At 40.3% G+C, this 12,914-nt stretch overlaps 1 protein-coding gene across 1 annotated transcript in view; it reads left to right on the top strand.

Moving 5' to 3' along the window:
- The window catches only part of ASB4 (ankyrin repeat and SOCS box containing 4), a gene marked incomplete at both ends in the record, with an annotated part of 55,036 nt that extends 43,385 nt beyond the window's left edge, over positions 1-11,651 (top strand). Inside the window, 2 exons of the mRNA XM_080701037.1 lie at positions 10,325-10,438; positions 11,463-11,651. Coding sequence (XP_080557163.1) covers positions 10,325-10,438; positions 11,463-11,651 — 303 coding nt within the window. The remainder of the gene's footprint in view (positions 1-10,324; positions 10,439-11,462) is intronic.
- Between the last annotated feature and the right edge of the window lie 1,263 nt (positions 11,652-12,914).

Below are 12,914 nucleotides of genomic sequence, written 5' to 3' on the forward strand. Positions count from 1 at the left end.
ATTTTAATTTTTATTTTAACAGAGTCTTGCTAACTAAGGCTAGCTTTGCTTTGAACCTGTGATTCTCCCGCCTTAGCCTCCCAAGTACTGGGATCACAGACGTGTACCACCATGCTTATAATGCCTCTGAATGTTAATTAAATATATCTGAAGAAGCCCCAAATCATACAGATGCTTAACCTTATATTTCCCCCATAATTTTAAAGGAAAAATTGCTTCATTCATGGCCTGAAGTAGTTCCTCTGTCAAATCTACAGTTGAAGGTTCCTGATTGACCTTGGTTGTGAATTCCTACCTTCCTGTGATTTTAACTTTTAAATACTTTTTTTTTTTTTGGTGGTGGTACTGAGGTTCCTGGAAACCCTTCTACCTCCGGGCTATACTCCCAGACTTATTTTTATATTTTTATTTGGAAACAGGGTCTCTTAAGCCAGTGAGGCTGGCTTTGAACCTGTGTGATCCTCCTGTCTCCGCCTCCCAAGCATGGGGATTACAAGTGTGTGCCACCATGCCTGACTTTTAAATACTTTTGAATGCAAGGAATATTTTCATATCAGAAATGTTATACATACTGCAGTCTTAGAAATAAGGTCAAAGCTAGGCGTGATGATGCATGCCTGCAATCCCAATACTTGGGAGGCTGAGACAGAAGGATCAGAGCTTCAAGGCCAGCTTCAGCAACTTAATTTAGCAAGGACTTTAGCAACTTAACAAGAATCTGTTTCAAAAAAAAAAAAAAAAGAAGAAGAAGAAAAGAAAAAGAAAGTCAAATCGTTAAAACCTACGAAAATGTCAGCAACTTATGTTAAAAGCCCAATGACCCATAGGTTTTAGATACAAATATCTACTACTCAGGCTGCATTTACTCTCTGAATTATACACGGGAAGTTTGAACTTGGCCAAGACAACAAATGGTAATGACCTTTAATGTGAATATACAGCCCAGTCTCTTAAATGACATAGGACATTGTTCCTGCTTTTAATTTTCCTCTCTGCATTGTCATCTGCTGGTTCTTCATTCTAGATCTAGCTGTTCTATTCCCATCAGAAGTAACGAAGCATGGAATTTGTGGTCAAACTTGAGTCCTGCTATGTCAGTCATGACTGAATAAGTCAATTAAAGTTCTCTGAGTCTCAGTTTCCTCCCCTGCAAAATGGGTGCCCTGGGCCTTTATGCCTTGGTGATACTATGTGATCTCAGTCCTTTGCCAGAAAGAAGTTAGTCCTACTCATAGCATACCCCAGGGATGCTCAAAGCCTGGGGGACTGTGCAAACATGTCTCTACTCTTTCTCTAGGCCATTTTCCATCCTTGCAAAGTGTCCCCAGCTTATGCTGGACCCTCATCTGTTGCCGTAAACATCTCTCCTTTGGTCTACTTCTACCTCTTTAACCCACAACTCGGTAGGCCCTGCTCATTCTTTCTTGTGGAAACCCTGGAAGTCAAGCAATTCATCTAATGCAGCTCTCTTCACAAAGCACATTTTTTTCTATATTCACACCACTTTCCTTTTAGAGAATAGAATGGAGAGAGATGTAAGATGCTAAAGAAGCCAGAGAGACATACTGTATCACTTAATCTGTGAATAACAGTAGACTTCTAATAAGCTTGTTTTGAGGATTAAATAATATTGAGTAGTATTTAGCAGGGTGCCTGGTAGCCACTAAACAAATGGTGACCACGACTGCTGTCATTATTACTTATCTGTGCTGCAGTAGAATCGGTGTTCCTGGGCTTTCTTAACCCCTGGGGGGCTTGTCAGCAAGGAGCAACAATTTGTGCATGAATCACTGACCAGAGACTGTAATGCTGAGTTTTATTCTGATACCCATGGCTGAGTGGTGAGACTGGGTGAAATATAAGATCCCCTCCTCATTCCCTTTGAAGAGCCATATTGTCAAGTACGGGCCTTTAAATGAATTTCCGGCCTCCATAAAGAAGTCCTGTGAATGTCCCCAGGTCTTTTTTTTCTTTTTTTCTTTTTTTGCAAAGGTGGTGTTCTGAGAGCAGAGACCTAGTGACTGTGGATACAAGTCCCGGTTTGACCATGTAATTGCTATATGGCTGTGTGTGTGTGTGTGTGTGTGTGTGTGTGTGTGTGTGTGTGTGTGGTACTGGGGTTCCTGGAAACCCTTCTACCTCCGGGCTACACTCCCAGACCTATTATTTTATATTTTTATTTGGAAACAGGGTCTCTTCAGCCAGCAAGACTGGCTTCAAACCTGCACGATCCTCCTGTCTCCGCCTCCCAAGATTGGGGATTACAAGTGTGCGCACCACACCCGGCCCAGACCTATTTTTTTATTCTTTATTTTGAAACAGGGTTTCACTAATTTGCAGAAAGTCCTCACTAAGTACTTGAGGCTGGCCTTGAATCTGTGATCCTCCTGTGTTAGGATTACAAGCTTGCGCCACCACGCCTGGCTGCTATATGGCTTTTGAACATGTCCCTTAATACCTCCGACCCCTAATTCTTCATCTGAATAGTGATGGTCACATGAACTTTTCAAGAATGGGTGAGCAGTGAGGGAGGAGGGGTGTCCTCCATGTGCCCGGGGCGGGTGCTCAGTCACGCCTTCATCCTTCCCCTCCCTTGCCACATGTGCTTTTGGTCTAGTGTAGGCGTCTCCTCTGCTGGCCTGTAAAACAGGCCTGCAATCATGTGTCCCAAGAAATATTTAATCCACCATTAGCATTTTCTTATTCAGTTATGTTTGCTCCTCCATGTTCCTCTAGTTTGGCCATATGCTAAAGAGATTTAAGGGAGAGTTGGCTACTGGTAGCTGCCTGGTATTGTAAACATTTTTGTCAGTCCCCATCGCAATGTGTAAGAGAGCTGGCCCCCTTCCAAAAACAAAACAAACAAAAAACCTAAGGAAAAACTATTCAGCCTACTATGCAGATGCTGGAAAGATATTTAGAACAACTATTCCTCAGTTCGAATTTCCAAAGAGAAAGTCATTTTTAGGACAAGTAAGTGACTGACTCATTTATCCAGAAGATAAAGCATCTCGTTCTCTCAGGGATGAAGAATTTGGCTGCCTTATTTACAAGGAACAAGGTCGGAGCTGAAGATGCTGTCTTCCAAATACAAAGCAAATGTGTAGAGGGTATATTTCACTGGAAGCCAATGTATAAATTACATAAGCTTGGGGGGTTGAGAATTATAGGGTGTGTGATTGCTTTCCAGGGTACAAAAGGACATTCGATTTTTCCCCTCTAAGTATAATTCAGTAGGAAGTGACACCCCAGGGAGCCAAGATTGGGATTTCTTATAGGGCAACACAGACATTTTTCTAGGGGAGGAAAAGGTAACGTGAGGTGTTAGGGGTGGTAAGGATGATTTCTGCCTTTGAACAAAACTATAATATGAAGCCCAGGGTACAAGCAATTCTCTTTGATCAATTATCTTTCTGCACACAAATACATCAATATATAAGGGCAGAGGTAGTTTTGGAATTTCTCTACTTAACTGGCTTACAAGTGGCAGTTGGATGGGAAGAGTGGCAGGGAGACTTCAATCTGGTTTTTAATAGATGGTATAGTTATCTGTGCTTTTAAGGGTCAGATAATGATGGGAGGTATCTAAAACTCTCTCTAGTTGTCACAGTCGTAGGAGGAGGAGATTTTTCCCCCGTTGTTTTTCTTTTTCCCTCTATCCAGTCGTTCTTCTGTGATGGAAGAATAGACACTAGAGACTCACAGAAGGTAACGCTCCCAGGGTCTCTGTGGCTTCCCAGACTGCCGCGTCAAAGAGGGAGCAGAAGTTCTACCTTGAGGGTCCATGGTGACCCACTGTCGTTTGATGTTCCAGGCTCCTGGCGGTCTGAATAGAGTGAGGCTTTAAATCTGCTGCCTGTTAAGACTCTTTAGTTGTTGTTGTTATTGCTGCCTGGTGATATAATTACGGAGGCCTGAGAAGTGTGTCCAGCTGTCTTAGTTTTAGAAGAAACCCCAAGTGCCAGTCGAGAGAACTGGGAGGCTGTCAGGCTAAAAGGAGCCTTTCATGCTCTGAAACCAAGACTTTTGTCAGCAGAAAACTTAGTAGTCAGAGTGTCAGCAGAAACTAATGATGGCAGTGGAAATTTAGGGCTTCATAAATTTAAAGACTGCAGAAGGTTAAGATTTGAAACCACCTTTTTTTTTTTTTTACCCTACTGAAAGGTGAGAAGTCATTTCCCTCTGATATGCAAGAGGATGCCAGGTGCCATTGCAAGCACTGGAATGTGTAAAGTTGGGCTCTCAAATTATAAATGCATTACATTCCTCTGCCCACAACTTAGTTTGAACTGTTTCTGAACAGGGGCTGAGAATAGGATTGCTGGGTGAAATACTGGGTGGTAAGTTAAGTGTAAATTTCAGAGAAATAGCAAATTTTAGCATAAGCCCTCTCAACAATAGTTGAGACATATTTATACCCCCCCCCAAAATTTGTTGTGAAATTTGAATTTAACCTGGCCTCCTGCATTATTATTATTTACTAAGTCTGGCAACCCTCGCTCAGAAGGAGTTAATGTGTTGCAAGAGAAGAATGACTTAGCTTCATCTCTTCTGTCACTATTTCTCTGTGTTCTCAGTGTTTGCAAAGAAGGGGAGTTAAGTACTACCTAGGGACAAATCACCTGCATTCTTATGTGGGCACTGCTTGTTTAAACATAACCTGTCTGGCTCCCATGAAGAGCCAGTGTAGCCTAGGAATTAACGCAGAACATAGAGGTCAGTTTTCTGAGAAGATACTTCAACCATAAACAGAGATTCCTGATTAGCTTTCTGATTTCACTGTGCTCTTTCATTTTAAAAAATTCCTCAAGCCGGGCGTGGTGGCGCACACTTGTAATACCCTCACTTGGGAGGCAGAGACAGGAGGATCACGCAGGTTTGAAGCCAGCCTTGCTGGCTTGAGAGACCCTGTTTCCAAATAAAAAACATATAAAATAGGTCTGGGAGTGTAGCTCGGAGGTAGAAGGGTTTCCAGGAACCCCCGTACCACCAGCAAATAAATAAATAAATTAATTAAAAATTCCTCAATAAGCCCCTTCCTTCCATCCTTCCTTCTTACCTTCCTTCTTTCCTTTTTCCCTCCCTCACTTTTTCCCTCCTTTTCTCTTTTTGTGGCACTAAGAATTAAACACAGAATAAGTGCTCTACCACAGAGCTACATCCCAGTCACTTTTTATTTCTTATTTTGAGACAGGTTCTCACTAAGATATGTAGGCTATCCTCAGACTTGTGATCCTCCTGCCTCTCCCTCCTGAGTCACTGACATTATAGGCGTGTGCTCCTGCAACCAGTTTTAAGTATGATCTTGATACAGGTCTTGGTCTACTTTCAGCTATCATATCTGTATTTGAAGCTTAACTTTATCTTCATTTTGGATTCCTCAACTGATTACCAACCTACTTCTCAACTGATTACTAACCTACTTCTCAATACAAATAAACTTTCAAGAAAGGATGTGTCTGGATATCTTCTAGGATAGATGCTCTTTCCATATTGATTAACGTAAAGTCTTTGAATTTATAAGAGAATTTGAAATTTAAACAAAACTCAAGTTTCAATTTCTTCATCTTCAAATGGGGGAGAGTATTGGATTATTTCTGGCATCTCTTGCAACTGTGGTATGTTATACTATGGTGACAGTTTATAGCTAGTGTTCACAGCATTTAGGAAGTTGTAGCTTTTTCTGTATCTTTTGCATATGACTACAAATTTGACACACATTGAAGATCCAAAAAAGACCTGTTTCATTTGCCTCAATTTTCTAAGACCAAAGTGTTGAAAAATTATCTGCTCACCTGGCATCCATGAATCCAGAGAAAAGTTCTCCTAGCTCACTTTCCATAGGCTCAGAAATGTTGTCTCTTGAGAGGTCCCAACAGCAATGGGTGACCGGTTCCAGATACTTACTTACCTCGTTGTGTGTTCATGCTAATATAAGATTGCTCTTTGCTTTTTTAGACTGTGCTAAAAAAAGCCACGACCAGCAGCAGTTTAATGCACTATGCCCAGAATATGCATGTGAGTTCTCCTCTCATTATATTATATTTATTTCATGGTCATTTGGACCTGACCACTGGGCAGGATAATTCCGATGCCTTTGCTGATTTGGAACTTCAATATATGCATTTTGTGTTCTATGGCTTGTGATGTGTGCTTCTTAAATATGGAGACTACTCAGAGCAGCCGTGTATTGGAATTGGCTCCCAGCAGTCCACAGGATGTGACTATGTAATTATCAGAAATTTTGAGAGCATACTATTAAGTGCAGCTATTATTAAAAATTAGGTGACATAAACTTACAACAAAGTATACTAAATACACAGAGTAAATGTTGAAAACGCATTACTTCTTAATTCTATTCTTTACATTTTCTAGTTATGTTAGTCTATATACCTGTGTTCTTGGCATTTGCATCTATTCTTTCTTTCTTTTTTTTTTTTTTTTTTTTTGCGGGTCTAGGGATGGAACCCAGGGGCATTCAACTTCTGAGCTACACCTCCTGCCCTATTTTTTTTTTAATTCTTTATTTTGAAACCGGGTCTCACTGAATTGCAAGGAGCCTCACTAAGTAGCTGAGGCTGTCTGCGAACTGCCATCCTCCAGTCTCAGCCTCCCAAATGCTGGGATTACAAGCGTGCACCACCACGCCCAGCAGCTTCTATTATTTCTGTTTGGTAGAAACACTGTAGAATACTAAGGAGGCCTTGGTTTATTGTTTCCCTTATATTCAGGCTTAACAAATTAATGGAGAACATGTTTCTAATGCAAATTTAACTTAAAATGACCTGTATAATGGCACATGCTGATGTCTGTGGTGTAAACTCTCCCATCATGGCGTATTTCAGTGTGTCCTTGGAAAGAGGTAGAAACATACACATATAGTAGGTGCAGAACATTATTAAAAGCCTTCTTTGGGGGGAGGTAATGTTCATTGCAAATGGCCCTCCTTCATCACTCCACATCTTGTTGCTCATAACACCCACTTGAACTCATGATGAGCCACTTAGAGGAGACTGGCTGTGTCCTTTGTCTCATGTTTTCATAAGGAAGATTCTTGTAAAATAAACCTTTTATCAGACTGTCCCTGCCCTCCTCACTCCACTTAATAGACTGAGGAGTTGAGAGAAGGGACTGAGTTTGCTGCTGGGCCTTGGACCTAGAGGATATCTGAATTCTTTGTTTGATGTGGCAAGCTTCCAGAAACAGGGTGTGCTGCTAGGGAGATGCCTGCAGTTTTGGAGTAAAAGATTAATTTTGGGGTAGAGTGTCAGAAGCTTTGTGTGGCTCCATAATTGAGTATATTATATATAAACAGTGTTATCAGTAGTAACGAGGACATTCTGATCCCCACTTTTTTCATCTTTACTTCTTTTAATGGGTTCTTAATTTGGAAGGTCCAGTTATTTCTTGGGCTTCTAAAACCATGCGTGCCATGACATGAGGGTCGTAAAGAAGATGACCGGTCAGCCCTAGTTAGAGTGTCTATCCATCTTCTATTTATCTCTCACAATTTGAACCTTCCATGTTTCATTTCACCTAACTCCTGGTAACCTGGTCTTCTAATCAAATCTGGTTCATCTATCTTCATCTCTCTGGTTGTCATGGCCCCAGCTCTGAACAATCTCTTCATCTGGTGTCTTTGACTCTGTAACGTCTGGTTTTCTTTTGGCTTAGGAGTCATGCAGACCTGAAATCCTGGTTCTACCACTTACTAGATGAATGACCTAGAGTTTCAATTTTCTCAGTCTTTGGTTTTAAATCTGTGAAATAGAGGTGGTTATAGGGCCAGCCTTATAGGGTATTTGAAGACAGAGCAATCTAAAGCACGTAAAGATGTAACACAGTCCCTGACACAAACAACAGAAGCTATCTTTTCCCCTCCTGCTTATTAGGAAGTCTAAAATGGGTCCTCTGTCTTTTCCATTTATATTCATTTAGACCAGCATCACAGCTTTAGCCAGCACATACTTTGATGGTGCACAAATCTCTGTCTCCATCTTGGCCTTCTCATCAGAGCTCTCTTCACGCACCTTTCTGACTGACCTTGATAATACAGGTGGGGGGACTCACCAAGTGCGGTGTGCATGCATGTCCCTATTGCTTTGAACTTCATTATGATGTGAAACTACGATGTGCCAATAAAAGTATATTTTTTTAAAAAAAGAAAAGCATTTCAAATAAAATGATCATTGATGCTAATTTTTAAATAAAAAGAATGTATTACTCTTCACTCGTTATAAATGACATATAGCTCAAAAAAAGAAAGAGAAGAAATATCATTCTGCTCATTATCTGTCAAATTCCTATGCTCTTCCAAGTTTTTCATTTTTGTCAGTGACACCCCTTCTAGTCTCAGATCTCAGACTTCCAAATCACACTTTTTACTCCCCATATCTAATTAGTATTAAGCCGCACTTATTCTTCCCCATGGCTTGTTGCTCTTCATTCTCTGGGACTAACTTTGACATTTGCGGAGAATGAAACTGTTCGATGCCCGCCCCCTTTAGCCTCTTGCTGCTCTCTGCCCTTGATTTGCTGGTTTTCCCCTTTATACTTCTGTTCATGGTGCTCAAGGGACACTTGATGATCTTTAAGTCAGTCTTTTATTATTTACTGACTTATATTGCTCTCTAACTCTTTGAAAAATCTATGTCTTTGCTGTTCAGCTAGGTTGTAAACTCCTTGAAGACAAAAAAAGGTCATAAACTTTTCTGAATTACTGTCATAGTACCAAACACAGGGCTCAATAAAGGCTTCCTAATGGAACGAATAGATTGGCTATAACCCTTTCTTGGTAAGAACATGTAACAGCCTCCTGTCGCCTGTCGAGTCAACCTCAGGGTCTTCACGCTGGCATTCCAGGTCAGCTAGCTTCACTGTACCTGCTCTTCACTTTGGTTCTATTCAGATATTGGGTCTCCACTCAAATTGAACCTTTACTATTAATACATGTGTACATGGACACACGTGTGCACACATACACACATGTTTACTTAGCTGAGCATTAAAATGATAATATTTCTGTCAGTTTTCTGAGACTCCAAGACATTAGATACTTGCCACCCTACATTGAAAAACACAATGCTGGACCATCTATGAAGAACTGGTAAAGGAAATGAGGAAAACCAGTTTTTTTTTTTTTTATCTTTTGTTCAAAAACAATAGCTTGAGGTAGAGACAGACCAGGAAATTAGGAAGCATTTCTTTATGGAAAGTCATTGCAGTGCAAAAATGTGACTATTTTCTAATGGTAGAGGTTGAGCGGGGCTTCTCTTACTCTTACACCAGGAAGAGGCAATTTAGTGGATTATCAGGGAGGTTGATATGTATTCTCTGGCTTCAAGTGAAACAATGGGACTTATCTGTAACTTCTGATGAGAGAAGTCAAAGGAGCTAGTCTGTGGCTGGAGCAGCTTGTCTTGTGGCAAAGGAGAAGAAGGTAATTCCATTTGGAGCTAAGAACTCTTTTGCTGAAAAATGGCTGTTTCCCATGGACCATTTGTGGGCCACATTGGAGAGCCAGCTGGCGTCAGTTCTGTTAAAATCTAGAAGCTTCTATGAGGGTGAGGGTTGTAAGGGAACACGCCAAAGAAAGGCATTGTTCTTGTATAGAGAGGTGGATATTACAAATTGGGGGGGGATCTCTGTAGAACTCACAGAACCTTTCTAAGAAAATAAAAAAGTCACTGTAGAAGGCATCCATGTGAGGTTGATAGATCCTTGGTCAATTTGCATGTTGCTCTGAAGTTTGCTTTACCTCATGGTCACCGTAGACCTAGGACCTTGGATTGCTAATGTTCAGCTTTTTTTTTTTTAATCATAAAGAGCTAGGAGAGTTTTCTAGCTGGAAGAATATTCCAAGGCTATCCTTTCTCAAGATGCTTCAATTATGGGAAGGACAAGTCATTCTTCAGGTTTCTACCTTCTTTGTTAACACCTGTTTTCATTTCTTCTGGATGGTAAAGAAAGATGGTTTGATTTGATTAATTTTACATTCATCATGGTGGTTGGCAGTGTGTTTGAATATTCAAAGGCATGAGATTTTTTCAAAAGCACGTTGGTGTCCCAGGGGGCCTAATAGGTTTGTGGATTCTTCTTATTTTTTATTTTATTTTATTTGGTGGTGAGGAGAACAGATCTTGCTATGATCTCAGGGCTAGTCTCAAACTCATTGGCTCAAGGGACCCTCCTGCTTGCATAGCTGGGACTACAGGTGCAGGATACTGCACCTGCCAAGACCTATGGATTCTTGATGTCTCTGTGAGCAGAATGCATGAATCAAATGTGTGCACTGAACAAATGAAACTCTGTGCTTCCTCTGCAGGTGATACAGGCTTGTCATTCTTGTCCTAAAGCAATTGAGGTTGTGGTTAATGCCTATGAACACATCAGATGGAACATAAAGTGGAGAACAGCTATTCCTGATGATGACTTGGAGGTAAAAAAAAATCAATTCATTTTCTATGGTTTTCACTATTGTGTACTGCTAAACCGTGATATAAGCATAACATTTTCTAACTTATAATAATGGGTTTGAGGATTAACATTATTAGTTGGTAATGCAGATTGAACCCAGGGGAATTCTACCTCTAAGATACACTCCCAACTCTTTTTATTTGAAACAAAGTCTTGTTAAGTTGCTGAGGCTAACCTCAAACCTTGGATTCTCCTGTCTCAGCCTCCCAAGTACTGGGATTACAGGTGTGCATCCCACCATGCCTAGATATTCTGAGGATTTAAAAAAGCCTTTCCAATATAATGAGACAGAGGGTTATAAAATGCAGTATGAGAGTAGGAGAGTATATTGTACTATCAAATATATGACTTTCTTGCAGAACTTCTCTATTTAGCAGCAAATTGAATAAATACATAAAGGTGACAGTTTTACTTTCTTTCTACCAATTATGATGAATTAAATAATAATATTTGGGGTCAATAAAATAGCATATTTTAAAATCAGAATATTATAATTTTGTACAGGCTATTTCACTCCCTTTTACCTATCTCAAAGTGATTATTACTAGGCAGGAAAGTGTTATCAACCATGCAGTGAGTCATACAGAAAGGTGCTGGCACAGCCTCATCTTCACTTATGAACTTATGGACTTTGCTGCTTCTGCAAGGTAGTCCTTCCCATCAAGCATCCAGTTCTTGGTTTCATAGGTCAAAGTTTGTCTCCAACACACCAAGAAGTATCAGGCACAGAGTGCAAAGTTCCCTAGGCTTAGAGGTTGAAGGATTAGGCGTGCAATCTTATTCTACTACTTAATAGAACCACCTCACCTGATCTATCACCTCTTTCCCTTCCCACCTCAACTTCATGTTTAATTTGGCCTCATCATCAGAGACCCTAGAAGGTTGCCCTTATTCCTAGAGTGGGGACTTAAATGCATTGCTGCTGATTCGTGTTGATGTCAGCTGTGAGCACTTCTGACACTAACCTGGCTTGACTTCCTTTTCAGAGGTACTGGGATTTTTACCACTCTCTCTTCACCGTGTGCTGCAACTCTCCAAGGACCCTCATGCATTTATCGAGATGTGCCATCCGAAAAGCATTACACAACAGATGCCACAAAGTAATTCCTTTGCTTTCCCTCCCATTGTCATTGAAAAAGTACTTGCTTTTAGAGCCAGAGGGAATCATTTATTAAGTCTTATGAGACAGCAGTTCCCAGTCCTAGATATTTAAGTGGACTCGCTGGGTAGACACAGTTTGCATAAATAAAATGGTACTTGGGTTGATTATAACACTTCAGGGATTTCAAAACACTTTATAAACATGGTATCATTAATCCTGGAGTGTCATGGAGATGGGAAATAAACAAGTGAAGTTAAGAAATTTTCAAAGACAAGAATGTATTCAGAAGGTACCCATATGACAGTAATAGCTGACATGTATAGTGCTCTTATTAGATGCCTGACATATTTTGCTAAATGTTGCATTTATTATCTCATCTGAAATGGGACCCATGTTTTCTTACAACCAATCTAACTCTTTACTTTAACAGTTATACGTTTACATTGCCAATCAGTTTGCAATCCAGCAGGTTTTGTGATTGGACTCTTAAACTTTATGTCTGCTTTCATGACCAGGTAGTACTAATTACTGTCATTAGTTTTGCAAACTCCTACTTGTCAAACCAAGCTCCACAACTTATTCTAGTGAATCATGCCCATGAATGTAGGCAAAACAAGGAGATCTTGAAGTCATTAGAGATGAGAAAGAAAATCCACCTGTCCACTTAATAATCAAGAAGGGATATGTCGACACACACACACTCACTGAGCTGGAGACTGGAGATGCAGGGATGAGTCCGATGTGACTCCTGTTCTCCAAGATCTCACCTTTTCTCAGAGGATCCGGACCTAAAAAGCAGATAACTGCGACAGAAAGTGGCGGGGCAAGAGTACAGGTGCAGACTCATGTTTAATGCTTACCTTTTGAAGTTGTGTTTCTGATATGAAGTGAGTGATGTTTTTTGAAGCATGAAGATAAAGAGTGAAGGGAGTGTGTAGAGGGATCTCCTGCTATTGTGAGGATAAATAGATTTACTTTAAATTTCTCCAAATACCTAGGTATTGTTTTACTTTTGTGTCATTTTTCTCTTTAGTACCGTCCTAGACTTTTTGAGAAGAATATTACACACCCAGTTGTTCTTGGGTGTATGCCAAGGAAGTTTAGGAAAGTAGGTGAAGTGTGGGAAGGAAAAGACTTAGTTGATGATATTTTATCGTTTTTATATACTAGATTGATGTTTCAGAGTGTTTAGCTAAAAGGGATATTTTGCTAGTGATGACTGGCTTTAGAGGGGAAAAAAAAACCTATTTGAAAATAACGAATGTTTGAGAAACCTAAAATGAAAAGGGTATTGATCAGACTTGTTAGTGGTTTGCAAAAAGAGAGATGTAGATGA

This window comes from Muscardinus avellanarius (genome assembly GCF_963383645.1).
Source record: "Muscardinus avellanarius genome assembly, chromosome: 9".
Taxonomy (NCBI): domain Eukaryota; kingdom Metazoa; phylum Chordata; class Mammalia; order Rodentia; family Gliridae; genus Muscardinus; species Muscardinus avellanarius.